At 41.3% G+C, this 19,484-nt stretch overlaps 1 protein-coding gene across 2 annotated transcripts in view; it reads right to left on the reverse strand.

Moving 5' to 3' along the window:
- RAB28 (RAB28, member RAS oncogene family) overlaps positions 1-19,484 on the reverse strand; it is a 158,385-nt gene that overhangs the window by 12,759 nt on the left and 126,142 nt on the right. For both annotated transcript variants that reach the window (XM_073648580.1, XM_073648588.1), the window contains exons 5-6: positions 6,918-7,021; positions 4,089-4,166 (exon numbers count right to left, since the gene is read on the reverse strand). In XM_073648580.1, coding sequence (XP_073504681.1) covers positions 4,089-4,166; positions 6,918-7,021 — 182 coding nt within the window. The remainder of the gene's footprint in view (positions 1-4,088; positions 4,167-6,917; positions 7,022-19,484) is intronic.

A 19,484-nucleotide genomic window follows, 5' to 3' on the forward strand; every position in this document is an offset into this window, starting at 1 on the left:
CTCACATTCGAGTTTTAGGCTGCGTGCCCACTATGCGTTTTTCAAGAGTGTTTGCCGCGGAATTTCCGCAGCGAAAACGCTTACAAAATGCTTGGTAATACGTGCCCCATGGTCCCCAATGATAATCTGTGCACATGCTGCGGAAATTTCCGCTGCGGATTATCATTGCGGAAAAATACGCAGCACGTCCATTAATTTTGCGGAATGAAATTGAGGAGGAGAAAAAAATAAAAATCTGACATTTTGAATTTTAATCCCTCAAGCTCGCCGCTAAATTACCAGTTCGCAATTTCATTGTTCCGCCTCTACTTCCTAAAGTCTTAACTTTTTATTTTTCAATGGCTTTTTAAGAGACGAGTTGTACTTTTGAATGACACCATTTAATTTTACCACATAATGTGCTGAAAAACAGGAGAAAAAAAATAACTGCAGTGAAATGTTGAAAAAAAAAAAAGAAAAGCTTAAGTCCAACTTGTTTTGGTGGGGGGGGGGATATGTTTTTAAGGTACTTACTCTGTGGCATAAGTGATCAGACAACATGATTCTTCAGGTCAGCAGGATTATGGGGGAACCAAACTAAGTTGTTGGGTTTTTTTTATTTAAAAAAAAAAAATCTGACTTTTGTAAAAATTTTGTTTTTTGTCATCATTTTCATATACTTTAATGTTTCCACTGACCATTTTGAGGGGCATACAATATTATATATATATATATATATATATATATATATATATATATATATATATATATATACACACACACACATATACACACACATACATACAGTACAGACCAAAAGTTTGGACACCTTCTCATTTAAAGATTTTTCGGTATTTTCATGACTATGAAAATTGTACATTCACACTGAAGGCATCAAAACTATGAATTAACACATGTGGAATTATATACTTAACAAAAAAGTGTGAAACCACTGAAAATATGTCTTATATTCTAGGTTCTTCAAAGTAGCCACCTTTTTGCTTTGATGACTGCTTTGCACACTCTTGGCATTCTCTTGATGAGCTTCAAGAGGTAGTCACCGGAAATGGTCTTCACTTCACAGGTGTGCCCTGTCAGGTTTAATAAGTGGGATTTCTTGCCTTATAAATGGGGTTGGGACCATCAGTTGTGTTGTGCAGAAGTCTGGTGGATACACAGCTGATAGTCCTACTGAATAGACTGTTAGAATTTGTATTATGGCAAGAAAAAAGCAGCTAAGTAAAGAAAAACGAGTGGCCATCATTACTTTAAGAAATGAAGGTCAGTCAGTCTGAAAAATTGGGAAAACTTTGAAAGTGTCCTCAAGCGCAGTTGCAAAAGCCATCAAGCGCTACAAAGAAACTGGCTCACATGAGGACCGCCCCAGGAAAGGAAGACCAAGAGTCACCTCTGCTTCTGAGGATAAGTTTATCCGAGTCACCAGCCTCAGAAATCGCAGGTTAACAGCAGGTTAACAGCAGCTCAGATTAGAGACCAGGTCAATGCCACACAGAGTTCTAGCAGCAGACACATCTCTACAACAACTGTTAAGAGGAGACTTTGTGCAGCAGGCCTTCATGGTAAAATAGCTGCTAGGAAACCACTGCTAAGGACAGGCAACAAGCAGAAGAGACTTGTTTGGGCTAAAGAACACAAGGAATGGACATTAGACCAGTGGAAATCTGTGCTTTGGTCTGATGAGTCCAAACTTGAGATCTTTGGTTCCAACCACCGTGTCTTTGTGTGACGCAGAAAAGGTGAACTGATGGACTCTACATGCCTGGTTCCCACCGTGAAGCATGGAGGAGGAGGTGTGATGGTGTGGGGGTGCTTTGCTGGTGACACTGTTGGGGATTTATTCAAAATTGAAGGCGTACTGAACCAGCATGGCTACCACAGCATCTTGCAGCGGCATGTTATTCCATCCGGTTTGCATTTAGTTGGACCATCAACAGGACAAAGACCCCAAACACACCTCCAGGCTGTGTAAGGGCTATTTGACCAAGAAGAAAAGTGATGGGGTGCTACGCCAGATGATCTGGCCTCCACAGTCACCAGACCTGAACCCAATCGAGATGGTTTGGGGTGAGCTGGACGGCAGAGTGAAGGCAAAAGGGCCAACAAATGCTAAGCATCTCTGGGAACTCCTTCAAGATTGTTGGAAGACCATTTCCGGTGACTACCTCTTAAAGCTCATGAAGAGAATGCCAAGAGTGTGCAAAGCAGTCATCAAAGCAAAAGGTGGCTACTTTGAAGAACCTAGAATATAAGACATATTTTCAGTTGTTTCACACTTTTTTGTTAAGTATATAATTCCACATGTGTTAATTCATAGTTTTGATGCCTTCAGTGTGAATGTACAATTTTCCTAGTCATGAAAATACAGAAAAATCTTTAAATGAGAAGGTGTGTCCAAACTTTTGGTCTGTACTGTATATTTATTTATACACACACACACACACACACACACACACACACACACACACACACACACACATGTATACACTGCTCAAAAAAATAAAGGGAACACTTAAACAACAGAATATAACTCCAATAAATCAAACTTCTGTGGAATCAAACCGTCCACTTAGGAAGCAACACTGACTGACAATCAATTTCACATGCTGTTGTGCAAATGGAATAGACAATAGATGGAAATTATTGGCAATTATCAAGACACCCTCAATAAAGGAGTGGTTCTGCAGGTGGGGACCACAGACCACATCTCAGTACCAATGCTTTCTGGCTGATGTTTTGGTCACTTTTGAATGTTGGTTGTGCTTTCACACTCGTGGTAGCATGAGAAGGACTCTACAACCCACAGAAGTTGCTCAGGTAGTGCAGCTCATCCAGGATGGCACATCAATGTGAGCTGTGGCAAGAAGGTTTGCTGTGTCTGTCAGTGTAGTGTCCAGAGGCTGGAGGCGCTACCAGGAGACAGGCCAGTACACCAGGAGACGTGCAGGGGGCCGTAGGAGGGCAACAACCCAGCAGCAGGACCGCTACCTCCGCCTTTGTGCAAGGAGGAACAGGAGGAGCACTGCCAGAGTCCTGCAAAATGACCTCCAGCCGGCCACAAATGTGCATGTGTCTGCACAAACGGTTAGAAGCCGACTCCATGAGGGTGGTATGAGGGCCCGACGTCCACAGATGGGGGTTGTGCTCACAGCCCAACACCGTGCAGGACGCTTGGCATTTGTCACAGAACACCAGGATTGGCAAAGTCGCCACTGGCGCCCTGTGCTCTTCACAGATGAAAGCAGGTTCACACTGAGCACATGTGACAGACGTGACAGAGTCTGGAGACGCTGTGGAGAGCGATCTGCTGCCTGCAACATCCTTCAGCATGACCGGTTTGGCAATGGGTCAGTAATGGTGTGGGATGGCATTTCTTTGGAGGGCCGCACAGCCCTCCATGTGCTCGCCAGAGGTAGTCTGACTGCCATTAGGTACCGAGATGAGATCCTCAGACCCCTTGTGAGACCATATGCTGGTGCGGTTGGCCCTGGGTTCTTCCTAATGCAGGACAATGCCAGACCTCATGTGGCTGGAGTGTGTCAGCAGTTTCTGCAAGATGAAGGCATTGAAGCTATGGACTGGCCCGCCCGTTCCCCAGACCTGAATCCGATTGAGCACATCTGGGACATCATATCTCGCTCCATCCACCAACGTCAGACTGTCCAGGAGTTGGCGGATGCTTTAGTCCAGGTCTGGGAGGAGATCCCACAGGAGACCATCCGCAACCTCATCAGGAGCATGCCCAGGCGTTGTAGGGAGGTCATACAGGCACGTGGAGGCCACACACAATACTGAGCCTCATTTTGACTTGTTTTAAGGACATTACATCAAAGTTGGATCAGCCTGTAGTGTGTTTTTCCACTTTAATTTTGGGGGTGACTCCAAATCCAGGCCTCCATTGGTTAATAAATTTGATTTCCATTGATGATTTTTGTGTGATTTTGTTGTCAGCACATTCAACTTTGTACAGAACAAAGTATTCAATGAGAATATTTCATTAATTCAGATCTAGGATGTGTTATTTGAGTGTTCCCTTTATTTTTTTGAGCAATATATATATACATACATACAGTATCAATAACAATCATTACCTGAGATTGTTCTATTTCTGCCTTGTTCAATTTGATACCCAGGATCTCTGCAGCAACTCTCTGAAAGCACAGGAAAACCTACAAAGGGAAAAATAGGAGTTTAAATGATTAAAAGCAGACATCCTCCAGTTACTTTCAAATAAATCAAGCCTTTCCTGCACTGTAAACACTGACTAGATGTAAACGCAGAATTTAGACTCGACGGCCCTTAAAATAACTTCAGCTTTGAAATTGGTGTCTTTTTAATACAGAAAAGTGTTGTGTTTAGCAATTGAATTCCAATACATTTACCAGATTTGTTTCATGGAATGAACATTTGTCTCTTTGTTTTACAATGAAAATAGCGATCCGCACAAAAGTTAGAACAAGAGGAATTAACTAGAGCGACGCAAAGAAAAGAACGGCCCGTACAATAGGAGAATATGTCAAATGTATCTGTCACCTGCTCGTAACTCAAGCCTGACCTAAAAAGCATCAAATGAGTAAGGAAAAGGGTGGCTTAGTCTTTAGCTGGTCATACATGACTGGGAGTCCGACTTTTGGATACCATTAGAAGGAGCAGCACAGTACTTTACTTTACGGATGAAGAGTTGGTTGCAGGCGATTGCTGTAGCTCAGTAGTTGGCAACCTGATTGAGTAGATCGCGAGCCGTGCAACTTTATCCGCCGTTCACGGGACGTAAATAAAGTTGAAAGTTGCTGTGTCCAGCCTGCGCCATATTACTACATTGTCTGGAAAGTGTAACATTTGTAAGGTGGCTGTTAAACACAGAGGGGATCGGAGATAAACCTGGAGTAATGCTTTAGTGCATATAGGACTAAAAGGGGTTAATTGGCCATGACCAGTTGATTATGAGCAGCTGAATGACTGCTCACTATATCTCCAGCCCTGTGGGTGGTTCACTTGGTAAAATGAGACCTCTTTGTATCACAGATGGCTGTGTGTATGGAGGTGTGCAGATCTCCTGGATTAAGTGCATTTGCTAAAGGATATGGAAGCTGGACTCTAAGCTAGGCGAGCTAACCAGCACCATTGTATGGACTTTTTATGTTTTACTATATGCCGGACAAGGGCGGTATTTAGTTTTCCTGTGATGTGGTTTATGAGGACTGAAATAAACCAGACGGACTTTAAACAGAAACTGTTCCTGTCATACCGCAGATCGCTCTCAATTGAGTAGCACTGTTACACATCCTAAACAGTGGAAAACAGTGTTTGGGTGGGTCTACACACCCCTGTTAAAATGGAAGGTTTTTGTTACGTAAAAAAAAATCACGCCAAGAAGAATCATTTCAGAACTTTTTCCACCTTCAAGGTCACCCATAATCTGTACAATTCAATTGTAAAATAAATGGAGATCTTTTGGGGTGGAAAAAAACAAAAAAACAAAACTAAAATAATGTGATTGCATAAATATGCACACCCTTAAACCAAATATTTTGTTGAAGAACCCCTTGAATTTATGACAGTATTCAGTCATTTTGGATAGGAATCTATCAGGGTGGCAATCTTTGCCCACTCTTCATTTGCAGTAATGTCCCAAATCTGTCAAATTGCAAGGGCAGCACCCTCTTCAGGTCACCCACAGATTTAAAGTTAGATTCAGGTCTGGACCATTCTAAAAACATTGATTTTCTTCTTGTGAAGAAATTCTTTTGTTGGTTTGGAGATATGCTTAGTATTGTTGCTGTGCTAAAAGATGGAATTTCTCTCCATCTTTTTACAGAGGACTGAAGGTTTTGTTGCAAAATTTACTGATATTTGGAAATGTTCATAATTCCCTACACCTTGACTATATCCCCAAGTCCAGCGCTGAAAAACAGCCCCAAAGCATAATGCTGCCTCCACCATGTTTCACTGTGGGTATGGTGACCTTTTGGTGATGTGCAGTATTGGTTTTGCGACAAACATACCTTTTTAAATTATAGCCAAAAAGTTCAATCCTGGTCTCATCAGACCATAACACATTTTCCAAACATGCTTTTAGCAGACAAGATACAAGTATTGGCAAAACCTTGTTTTGCCAATGTTTTTCTTTGTAAAAAAAAAACCTGCCTTCCTGCCAACCTACCCAATAGGTCAGACATATCAAGAATATGAGAGATAGTTGTCACAAGCAGTACACAACCAGTACTTTCCAGAAATACCTGCAGCTCCTTTAATGTTGCTATAGGCTTTTTAACAGCCTCTCAGATCAATTTTCTTTTCTTTTCATGAACTTTTGAGAATGTCCAGTTGTAAGCAATGTATCTATTGTGCTAAAATTAAGCAATTTCTTGAGGACGTCTTCACAGTGCTCCATTTTATACCTAATGCCCTGGAAAAAAATTTGTACCCTTTTCCTGACTGATACCATTCAACAATGAGATACCTTTGCTGTGTTGTAAGCTATGTGGGCGGCCAGAAACGTACGACGGCATGGGCGGCTGGAAAAGTACAACAACATGTGCGGCTAAAAACGTATGGCGGCACATGTGGCGGGAAATGTGTGACATCACCTGTAGTGTTCACAGAAACTTTATTTTCCACCCGACTAGAAAAATATGATTTCATACAGCTTGTGCAGTTTATTAAGATTTATTTACAAAGAATATGTTTTGCGACCGTGTCTGAAAATTGAATGCGTCTCTCGTGGTTAGAAAGGTTGGGGTCCCCTGGTATAGGTGAACAGTGTTCAGCCAAGCGCTTTTGCCTTTTAGTTCTAGTAACTGGGGGGTACTTAGTTTTTTGGCCCCACCAATATGTGACTAAGACATTGCAGAGTTTTTTTTCCCACTTACCATTTAGATAATGTACAATGTTACATATTTAGATATATATTCACTTACAGAATCTCCGGTTTTTGCAGATACAAAAAAGCTTCCAAGTCCATTTTCTTGGCAAAATCTCTGGTGTTTATCAGCTTTTACTGTTCGCATGTGCTCCAAATCGACTGCAAAATAAATATGCAGAATAAACATGGAGAGGAGCGTGTACACATATAGGATATACACACAAACAGGAGAAATGGAAAGCAAGAAATCATGGCAATCCTCCTACATTATTCCACATTTTGATACTTTGATGCGTGGCCAAAGCAGGAAATTAACAAGCCGTTTTATACATTAACCATCATAAAAGCACACAGGATCCTGTTCATTCCTGGTTGTTCACACGTAGGTCCGTACATCTGTCCGATATATTTGAGACACAATGTTAAACCTATTTGATCTGAACTCAGCGAAGAAAAATAAAAACACGACTATATGGTTGGTCGAAATTGACAGTCTCCATATAAAATGTGTAAATCTCAGTAAGTAAAGGCTTTACTTGTGATGAATTAAATGACCAAGCAATAAAAGTGGGAGCAGGTGCAATATAAATACATGTGGATGTAAAAGTAGATTAGCTGGAGAGCAGTCATGCCAGATGTATATCAGAAGGGTTCTCCGATCGTCATCATAAATAAAAGGGATCTCTGTTGAGGCAATAAATAATAGTGACTGTCTATCTATATACAATCACTTAGTAACATCTATTATACAGTACATTATAAACTGCTCCGTGCCCTGACTTCCAGCATGCCGGAGCTGGGCTTGTGCTTATACCCAGCAGCCAATCGGAGAAGGCAGAGCTGCAGGGGGAGGGACAGAGCAGCAGCCTGAACCAATGAGATAGGAGGTGTGTCTCAAACTACCTGACACTCCCCATAGGCACTGCAAATAAGCTGGAGTCACACTCCCATTGGAACAAAGCTCAAAAGTGGAGCAGAATCTGGAAAAAAAAAGTTGGATGTACTGGTGATCATCCTCGGTAGGTCCGGACTGACATTACTTATCAGATTCTTTATTAGCATTCCCATTTGATACACAAATATAATTTAATTGAGGTCAAATCAGCTACCGTAGATACCCCATCAAACCAGAAAAAGGACATGCCACCCATGTGAGAGGCAGAGATCTTCTGACTTTTTCTATAGGTCTCCAATCGGGCACACGGATCCTTTCAGCTCATTTGCATATAAAAAAAAACCCTTAGATTTCTTGGGGAGCATTTATCGGATCGCAGATATCAACGTACCATTTTATTCAGCTTCCTATGACCTACATGCCCATATAGACGGCTTAGGAGGGCTGATCCTACTGACATTATCACTATCACAGTCTAACAACCTCCAGATACATTTACTTGCCTTGTTTCTCTAAGCCCTAACATTGCTTGCTCTTCAGTAAATCCCAGCGGGGTTTTTTTTGTGTGTTTTTGTATTATAAGAGGCCAAAATGACCATTATAGCCATACAGTAGTAGTAAAGATCAAACGCCAAACAAGTAAAACAAATTAATTGAAAGTTGGAAAATTCTTTAATACTAGGCAGCTTTACAGAAGTAAACTATAAGTCCCTCTAGGGTCAGTCAGTTTAAGCCTTTTTTCCCCCGCTTTTTTATTGTGACATTCCTGGACCGCAACTTTTCTATTTTATTCAGCGGCAGTCATATGAGGGCTTGTTTTTTTGGGAAGGAGTTGTGTTGGTCAGTGGAACCATTTTGGGGTGCAGATAACAATTTTTTTTTTTAACTCTTTATGGGAAGGAATATAAAGAAGATAAATTCTAGCACAATTTTTGTTTTTTTTTAAACATTACACTTTTTGTTGTGCTAACAGGAGTATAACAATGCCATAATTCTATAGTTTTATCAATTGATACAATCTTTGGTTCATACAATAAATTGATACAATGTTTGAAGAAAAACAAAAAATATTTGATTTTGGACATATTCTGAGTCATAACGGTCACAATTTTTTGTTACCGGAGGTTTATTAGGATTTTTTTTTTCTTTGTTCTAAGCTGTAGAAACAAAAAAAAATATAGACTTTTTTTTTTTTGTTAGATTGTCATATTGTAAGAGCCTTAACGGTTTCATTTTTGTCTACAGAGCTGTATAAAAGGCTTGTTATTGTGTAATGAGCTGTAATTTTTATTGGAATACATACAACTTTTTGATCACTTTTTATTGAATTTTTTTTTATCTGAGCTTAACAAAAAAAAAAACAAAGAAAAGTTTTTCATACATATTTTTAAAATGGTATTCACCGTAAGTAATAAAAAAAATAATAATACAGTTTTAGAGTATGTTCACACTAGGCGTTTTTTATGCAAATTTTCAGCTGCATTTTACAGTACCAGCAAAGTCTATGAGATTTCTGAAATATCATGCACACACATTGTTTTTTTTGTCATTAGTATTTTGTGTTTTGCATGTTTTTTTGCATAATAGAGCATGTCACTTCTTTCAGTGTTTTTCACCCATTGAAAGTAATGGGTCGTGAAAAAATGCCTATAGTGAACATAGCAATCAGGTTTTGCTGCGTTTTTAGTGAAAAAATAGTACAGCAGTATGTGAAACACATTTATTTTTGTGATTTTCTTAAGTTTACCACCTTGTCTAGGTCATCTGAGATGGCAGTTTGGATTAATACAGTTTAAATTAAATTAGTGATGCGTTTCTTTCTGACAAAACTGTACAGCTGACTGCGGGAAATCATCTGCAATCTGGACGTACATTTAAGTCCATTTATGGGAAGGAGTTAATCATTTTTGCGCTTTTGTTTTTTCCTCCCCTTCTTCCAACAGCCATAACTTATTTTAATTATGAAAGCTTGTACTTTGTGCGACAAATTTTCTAAGCTTAACTCTGACTTCATGATATAATATACTGAAAAATGGGGGGAAAAAAACAATCCAATTTGGGGAAAATGATGAACAAAAATAATAAATTAGCTACTGTCTACTGGGTTTCGTTTTGACAGTATTCATTGTGTGGTAAATATAACCTGACAATTCAATTCTTCAGGTCAGTAGGATTACAGCAATACCAAACTTATAGAGTTTAATTTATAATTTAGTGGTGTAAAAAATTCAGAAATTTGCCTTGTTTCAGAGAATATGAATGATAAAAAAAAAACGTTTTCCCCACTCAGTTATCGGTTGGGTGAAGCCATTTATTGTCAAACTACTGTGTTTTCTCTTTTTAAATCTTAATGACAACCAAAAACATCCAAATGACCCTGATCAAAACTTCACATACCCTGGGATTTTGGCCTGACAACATGCACAGAATTTGACACAAATGGGTTTGAATGGCTACTAAAGGTAACATCCTCACCTGTGACCTGTTTGCTTGTGTGTGTGTATAAAAGCGGAGTGAGTTTCTGGGATCCAGACAGACTCTTGCATCTTTCATCCAGCCACTGACGTTTCTGGATTGTGAGTCATGGGGAAAGCAAAAGAATTGTCAACGGATCTATGGGAAAAGGTAGTTGAACGGTATAACACAGGAAAGGGATACAAAAAAATATCCAAGGAATTGATAATGCCAGTCAGCAGTGTTCCAACTGTGATTAACAAATGGAAAATCAACTCATTTGTCAACTTGGCAACTCATCGGCAACCCAAGATTGAGCCGCCAGGGGCTGATGGGCACTGTATCGGTAGATATCGGGGAAGGATTAAGTTCTGAAAATTAACCAAACCTGGACTTGAGTTTTTGAGTTTCATAGGTAGGATGAAATGCAAATATAATTTGTAAAGTACCGTATGTTTTTGGATTTTTTTTTACATTCAGGTTGCCACTTTTATTGTGTTTGACCTTATCCCAGTACTACTACCTCAATGAGCGCAAGTTCACGTAATTGCTATTTTTGGGTAAATTTAGAAGCGACACGTAGGTAGAATGTAGGAAATGCTGTGTAAGCGCTTTTCGAAACACTTGTAGCAGTTGACGTACTTTATTTCGAAGGGCAAATGTTAATCCTATAAGCCTATGCTCGAAAAAAAAAGTTGTATTTAAACAGAAAATGAATAATTTAAGTGTGAGGTATATTATTTTGTTTTGTTTTTTTTTTACTATAAAATACCCACTGGAAAGAGTGCCAAACCCAACAAACAATGCCATGTTTCATAGGGGAGGGCATAGCATCTGAGCCGTGTACAGGTTTTATTGTACGCATTCCAATTTCTCCAAATCTGATCCCGGGGTGACTGGAAGCTACACTGAACAGTTTCCCTTTTTTATTGCGTTGCAGTTTCTATAATGGTGTTGATTCAATGCTGTCAAATTATAGGGCAAATATATTCACAAGCGTTTAAGGACAAGCAGGTTCTTTGAGCAAATACAAGGAAGAAAAAAAATAAAACCTTAAACTGATTTCCTGAGGAAGGGACCCAACTGGCTTGTAAAAACCTGTAAATTTGCAAATCTAGTAAGTCTGCATAATGGTGTCATTTGATTATCAACTAAAATGTTCACTTACTCCATAAAAATAAAAGCAGAAAAAAAACAACAACTTTATTTAAAAATGATATTGGAGGTCTTTAATTTGTATACTCAGGAGATGTGTGTTGTTCTTGCAAAGTCATTCCAGAGTCGTACTTTACTGCGTAAACCAGCTAATAAGGCTTTACTGCGTCTACGCCTAGGAACAGCTAGGCACCATGTAATATGCTGGAATGCTACAGCCATTTACTGACCAGACTGGACATTTTCTAACCAATGTGTTTTTTTTTTTCCAACATTTAACCCCAAATTGTGCACACATATTGACTTCATTGAATTGAGACATTGGGAAAAATATTTGTCCACCCCTACAATACACATTGGCCTGAATGTGTCTGAAGCTAGCCAAATCAGATCTCATACTTTGCACTGATGAGGGGCAACACCCCACGAAACAAGTGTCTGCAAATTAACATTCTGATTTGGCTTTTATCCCAAGTCATATTGCAAGGCTCGTTAAAGAGTAGATATTGACTTTTAGGATCACTGTTTCCAAAACGTAGCGAAAGAGTGCTAGTCTTCTTACTACCTGAAGAGACAATATGAATATTTAATTTACCAGAGGAGCATGCATGGCATACAAGTCTCCTCACTCTGACATGCCAGGCTTGATTTGACTCCACAAGGAGAAATGTTACTCCTTAGACCCCAACCCTTGGCCCAGGAATGCGGAGCGATCACAAATGATCATACACATTAGACTAATGTCGGCTGAACCCGCTGATATCGACTGGTTCGGCAGATCGTCTAATGAGCATGAGGCCACCAGCTGACTGATCACAGGGGAAGATGTTAATCGGACATGTCCAATTTAGGATTGCCGATTGTTTTGATCTCCCTGAGATAAGCCACCAGCCAACATGTCTGTCGAAGGCTTTCTCAAAGAGAGCACAGGATGAATGAGCGTTGGCCGTCGGCTGAGATGGCTGTTGGCTGAATGATAGGCTGACACATAGTTTGGCCTACAGACATCTAATCTGTATGGCGAGCCTTAGTCTCCCAATTTACTAGTTAGACAAAAAGGTTTCTTTCTCCATCTACAAAAAGACAAACACATGACAAAACATCCATATATATTATTAACCAATATATCTGTGCATTGGAACGTATATCGGAAGCTTTTGGCTTTGTATTAAAGTACATTGAAAATAATCTCTTTACAATGATGGCTTATCACTTGCGCAGACCATTATTTCATGATTAGTGGGGGGGTCTGACCACTGGAGCTCCCCCTAGAGCTGAAAATAAAAAGGCGACAGTATTGGCGTTGGAGCTTTTCCCTTACATGAGGAGGGGGTGTCAAGGACACTTGCTGCGCTGTAAACTACAGTGCGTCACCATTCAAGTTAATGATGCATGGTCACTTCCCTGTGCAGCTGGGCGCCAGGGAGTGCTGCTCTGCAGGGAGGAAGAGCTAAAGCTGCGCTTTGTACCATCTTCATTAGGATTGTTGGAGGTCCCAGAGATTGAACCCTCACAAATCATAGATAAATGTGGGCTATCCGTGTGATATATATGGCATAGCTATCATTGATAGCATACCCAAGTAAATGAGATGGAAATAATCTTTTAAATGAGTTTTCTCATAATCTTTAATGGGTGCATTTACAAAACAAGCCACTTTGCAGTATACTTTTTATTAAAAGTCCTCTCTGAACAAAGGGATTTTTCACTTTATTACCATTTACTATTAGTTGCCAAAATTAAGGGATGCTACAGAATTCTATCAGAGGTGGCCAGTCTTCTAGGCACAGCACTCGAAAGCTCTTTTTATAGAGCTTGTAAGCGCTGCTCTGAAGTTGGCTGGATCACTGGATTTGACCAGCTTCAGTACCAATATGGTCCTGCAATACTGCAGCGGCAGTGAAGATTATTAATATTAATCAGGAGGAAAGCCAAAAGGGAGAGAAGGGTGCGCTGCTGAAAACAACATGAGACAACTGACGCACCCCCTGGGCCATGTTTGTGTAGCGTTGCGCACGCGGGGAATACCCGGAGCCGGATCAGATAGGGGTAGTAGTCCTCGTGGCGGTGACCCGGTCCGTGCCCAGGGTGTCAAACTAAGTGGCGTTATTGATATGATGGTATTAGTGTCCGACTACGCCACCCGTTGAATGCGGCTATGAAGCCGCCGCTGCCTGGCAGTCCGCTGAGGCCGGTGGTTCGGATGTGCAGCGTGGATGGTATAACCCCCAACGGGAGGGGTATGGCCTCAGGGCAGCTATATTAGAGATGACAATGGGAGTGATGGTGCGGGTGTCCCAGTACTGATGGTGCAGGTGCGACGACGAAACACGGAGGCTTGAAGTGCAGTTTCAAAAGCTTTACTCACAGTTCTTTATCAGGTCCCTTGTGCACAGTTGGACCACCCGAGCCGTGCTGCGTCCACCAGGTCAGGGACTCGGCCAACTCCCAGGCAGTTCCAGAGCGTGGTCCTGAGCTCCCCTCTCTTCCTTCCTACTGGCCGTCCCCACCAGGGATCCACCTTTGTCCAGCTCCCTCGGGCCTTCTGGTGGTGAAACCTTTCCCGGCTTCCCTGACCCTATACGTGGTATGCCTTCCTGGTGGATATGGCGAGGGGTCGCGCCAAAACTTGTCCACGACCTCCGGTTCCTGGCTAAGGATAATTGGCCTCCACCAGTTTGGGATCCGGTACCCTGCTCTGCCAACCCTTCACCCGTTTCCGTTCTCTCGTGGGATCTCAGGGTTCCCTCTATGCTTTCGTCTCTGGGCCTTTCCTTACGTCTCTCTTCTTCCTCCTTTTTCCTTCTCTCTCTCTCTCTCTCTCTCTGCTTCAGGCCTGGCTCTGGAGCTGGGCCCAGACGGAGCCACAGCTCCCTGTCAGCCCTCTCTGGCTGAGCTCCTCTCTGCACAGAGCAGACCCAAAAGAAGACCTTGTCCTAAGATGGTGCCCACCTTATATACTCCCTCTGACACCCGAGCCCAGGTGACAAGCACCCAATGGGCTCCTACCTATGCCCAGAGTCCCTCCCCTGTCTGCTCCTACACCACTAGGATGTTCCTCCCCCCTCCCCACTCCAGCCAGGGACAGAAGCTGTCGTACCTGCACATCTATCTGGTGGGAGTACCGTTGATCTGTCCCCCGGAAATGGGGTGAGTGTGGTGCATGCAGCTATCTGAGCCCAGTTCCACACTCCATCCTTACCCGGGAGTGGAATACCACACCTCTGGTCTGAGGTGCAATACCCCTGTAGCAGCCGAGTCCTCGGGGTGCTACACAACCACTTAAATCCAATAGCAAACCTGAGCTTAAATTCCAGTTGCTCACTCGCAGTTCCAATATAAATCCCCCAGCCTGACCAAGTTTAGCATAATTAAAGAGGTTGTCCACTACTTTTACATGGTTATCATCGGGAAAGGTCATCAATGTTTGATCAGCTGGGTCCGACACCCGGCACCCCCATCGATCAGCTGCTCTCGGTGGCGGCTGTCAGATGGAAGTACTCACTTGCCGAGCTGCTCCGTCTTCTGGTAGTGGCCAAAGCTTGGTAGGATAGGAGACGGATGTCTCAATAGGAGACGGATGTGCAGTACCCCGCGGCAGCCACTATCGGAAGACGAAGCAGCTCGGGCAGTGAGTACTTCCGGCCGGCGCTGCCGACAACAGCTGATCAGCAGGAGTACCGGGTGTCGGACCCCGGCCGATCAGACACTGATGACCTATCCCAAGGATAGGTCAACAATGTAAAAGTAGTGGACAATCTCTTTGAGGTATCATTTGAAATACGTGAAAAGCTGACAAGTAAGTACTTCCGGCCGGTGAAACCGACATCACACGAGAACAGCTGATCGGCGGGGGTGCCGAGTGTCAGACCCCGGCCGATCAGACATTGATGATCTAGCCTTAGGAGTGGCCAGCAATGTAAAAAAAAGTGGATAACCTCTTTAAATTGGGAAAAAGTGTGTCCATATGAGCAAAGTTGCAAAAAAACCTATTCACAAGGGGGGAGAAGTTAAATTCACCAAATTAGGTTCTAATTAATACAGACTTTAATTTTGTGCTTAAAAAGGGATGCACAAACATCACAACAAAATTTGTAGATTGCTCCAGAGAGATTGCTTTAAAAATTAAAGATTTTTTTCAGCTGAACCTAGATGTTCATTAGGGGAGGGTGGTGAAAATTTTCCTTCAAGAACAATTATTATTAAGCAAAATAATCATGACATTTTCTAATTCTACCAATTTAACAAAACGAAAGTTTTCTTTTCGTAAAAATAAACAGAAAAAAAATCATGTTAGGTTATATATTCCTATAAGGACTGTTAAACTGTAGAGTGAAAACCATTAGTAAAAGTTTTAGATAAGATACAGCAAGGACAATAAATCTTTGCATGTGAAGGCCGGCGCTTACATTAGGCCCAATGTAATTGGCATTCCTAATAGACAAAGCTGAATTATTACAATTGTGCACATTATTTTTCCTTTTGAAAACAAGCTGGATTAACATTTGACATATATGCACAAAGTACACGGCCTGCATTGATTTGTGTCATAAACAACCTCATAAAGACTAAGTGGAAGGCTCGGGGATTTTTTTTTTTTTTATTTTTTTTTTTAACTTTTTTAGGAAATGGACACAATTTGTGAAAAAGTGGTAAAATTAAATTTAGTAATAATTTTAAAATTTGGGATTTTTTGTTCATGTCACAAGAGTGGAAAAAAAAAAATCTTGCAATTTTTACTGTGGCCAATATGCTCAATATTAGGCCACGGTCGGTATTTTACATCAGTATTTGTAAGCCAAAAGTGGTGGCGTGTTTCTATTATACTTCTCCACTTATTGTTCCACTCCTGATTTTGACTTCTAAATACTGATGTAAAATACTGAACAAATACTGACCAAATACTGAACGTGGCATTAGGCTCGTACTTCAAGTAATAAAGAGCTCACACTGACAGATAACACTTCTATAGGACTAACACAGTATTCACTATTCATAGTAGGTGACTGTCTCTGCTCAACTCCTCCCTTTCCTGCACAATGACCTCTGCACAGGTCACAGAGCATGCCTACAATGCTTTTCTGTAGAAATCCTTGAACCGGTGCCTGTAAAGAATCTCTCTAAATGTTAACAGAAGCTCGATCAGGATCACATTTTTTATTGAAATTAAAAAAATACATACTATGAAAAACTAAAAAACAGATTAGAAAATAAGTGTGCATCACTAGCTAGTTTGTACTCAGACCAAGATGTCCAAACCGGCCACAGGTCTCCTGATGCAAACTCAACAGCCTCATGTGTGGACTGTCCCAGCGCTGTGGTCCATATATGGACCCAGGAACTTGCTCGCTAAACCCGGCCTAGGGGACACAATAATTTAAGTATCTGCAGCTATCCAATCAGTTCTTCATTTACAAGAAGGTAGAAAATTTCGAATTGACTCTGTAAAGTTAGGCAGATACCGTTTTCAACCCAAATCCCACCCTCACAAAAATTGCTATAAGGGTGCTTTCCCACTGCGTTCTGGCACCCACTCGTTAGTCCCGTCAGGGTTTACATTCGAAACCCTGCAAAATGGGATTTGGGTGTATGCGCTGTCGGGGCCATAGACTAGAACAGTGCTGACAGAGCGAACATGTGCTCTGTGTACATCATTTTTGGGTGTGTATGCCTACTGGAGGAGAAACACTTAGACACAGCCTACTACATCTTAGTGTCCACCTCCAGTAGGAGTACACACCCAAAAATGATGTACACAGAGCACACGTTCACTCTGTTGGCAGCATTCTAGTCTATGGTCCCGTTGGCGCATACGTCTGAATCCCATTTTGCTGGGGGATCGGACGTAAGCCCCGATGGGACCAACAAATAAGGTTCTTTCACACTGCGTTTTGGCACCAAAGTAATGGCTGAACACCTTGACAGATGAGGATAAACAAATACATTACATTCTGTTTTTTGTTTTTTTTTTGCGTTTTTACCTCCATTGTAATAAAAAAAGGAAATCAGATGGGTACGTAAATTTTAAAACTATAATTTAATAAATTAATCTATATTAATAAGTTGGAGCTACACTACTTTAAACAGATCTAAGTAGAAAATATTTTCAATGCTCTGATTACAATGTATTAAGGAAAAAAAAAAATCACAAAATATATTTACAAAGTTTATAAAATATAATATATAAAAAACACGCGTTTTAAAAAAAAATACCAATAAAATTATAGACTTTTTTTTTTTTCCTTTGTTTGCAGTTTTCCTATAGCAGGCAGCCTACCCCAAAGTGGTCACATAATGAAATAGCTATTTGCCTTTTGATGCAGGCAATCATGAACTATTCACAAAGCTGCTGTGATTGACAGGTAATTACAGGCACATCGGCTCTACTTAATTCATTTTCTCTCCTTAACCTTTGCTCAGCAAAACATAAGCAAAACCTTTAGAGTCAAACAGAATGACTGGCAGATAAATGTTCCCAAATTATCCAAATGCTGCCACTGCTCATTAATGTTCCGCTTCTTGATTAATCAGACTTGATAACGCCTTTTAATTGTGTCTAAGGGGTTTCGGCACCAAAACACCAAACACTTAAGGAGCATCTATCATCTAGTCTGGGGCTACCCTTTTTAATTAAGAAATCAGTGGGCAGCCAAAAAAATGGTGATTTTTCCAATGATTACTTATCAAGTGTGACCATTAGTGTCCCTAATATTCCCTTAAAGGGCATGACTATTTAGCAAAATTCGGACTTGAAATTCCCAACTGTAGGATCCCAGCATGATAACATGCAATATCTTGCGCTTTCAGTGTGAGGGGGTGGCGGAAGGTGGTGAATTCCCTCTCCGTATGCCGGGATCCCAAGGCCCGGTAGGTCGAACCCACATTTTGCTAGAAAGTTTGTCTCTTTAAGAAAGCCTTTTGGTGTCATTAATGGCCACTTTTGATAATTTCATACTGGTGATAGGTACCCTTAGTATTTAGTGAAGCAGGTTGAACATTGCTAGGGATGCTCATCCCTGAAAAAAAAAAAAAACTTAAAAGTGATTGTCCACTACCAAGACAACTTCTTCTTGATCTACATGTTTGGCCCCGATAAAATAAAAAAAAGCTTATACTCACCTCCCATGCCGGCGCCGTTCCAGCAGTATCGGCAGTCGTGGTCCCGGAGCTCCCCGGTGCCCAATCAGAGCTGGCGTCAATGTCCCGGCCATCTGTAGAATTGAACATGAAGAGGAAGTCCGGGCTGCAGCTGATCTCTGGCTTCCTCTTCATGTTCAATGTATCCAAAGGCGGAGACCGGGACGCCGGCGCTGATTGGGTGCCGGGCACGAAGTATCACAACAACAGCATGGGAACCCCGGAACCGTGAGTGCAGACACTGCTGGAACGGCGCTGGCACGGGAGGAAAGTATAGGCTTTTTAATTTTATCGATGCCAAGCATGGGGTATGACAAAGAGTTGTCCAGGTAGTGGGCAACTTCTTTAATTTAGTTTATAGGAGAAGATTTTTAAGGGAATGAGGCTACTTCAACAGCCCAGGTCCACACCAAAATCCACATGAAAACCACCAACAAACCAGTTCTTATTGCTTACAATGGACACTCTACACTGCTTTTCGCAGAAATGCAGTTTTTTCTGAAGCAGATTTTAAATCCACTTCAATATGTGACTCCTGGGGGTTTTGTTTGACTGGATCATGGCTGAAAGTCCCACAATGATTAGCTTTGTTAAAAGGGGCTACATTTGCCTGTAAACTTCCGGCAGTTCCAACTGCAAATGAGTGGAAGAAATCCGAAGGACAGCCTCCGCTTTTGGCTGTGGATTCAATTGTATTGCACCGGGTCAGGAGTCAAAAAAGTGCAAGAGAAAATAATTTATTCACCGACTTACACACTACATACAGATATTTATATTACAATATAACCTTAATTATACATTATACTCATTTTTAAACATTATATACAGTGCATTGTGAAAGTATTTGGCCCCCTTGAACTTTTCTACCTTTTGCCACATTTCTGGCTTCAAACATAAATTAAAAACTGAAAAGTGGGGCGTGCAATATTATTCGGCCCTCTTGAGTTAATACTTTGTAGTGCCACCTTTTGCTGCGATTAC

The sequence above is a fragment of the Phyllobates terribilis genome, unplaced genomic scaffold, assembly GCF_046119375.1.
Source record: "Phyllobates terribilis strain yellow unplaced genomic scaffold, ASM4611937v1 Scaffold_1__5_contigs__length_1240528914, whole genome shotgun sequence".
Classification (NCBI taxonomy): domain Eukaryota; kingdom Metazoa; phylum Chordata; class Amphibia; order Anura; family Dendrobatidae; genus Phyllobates; species Phyllobates terribilis.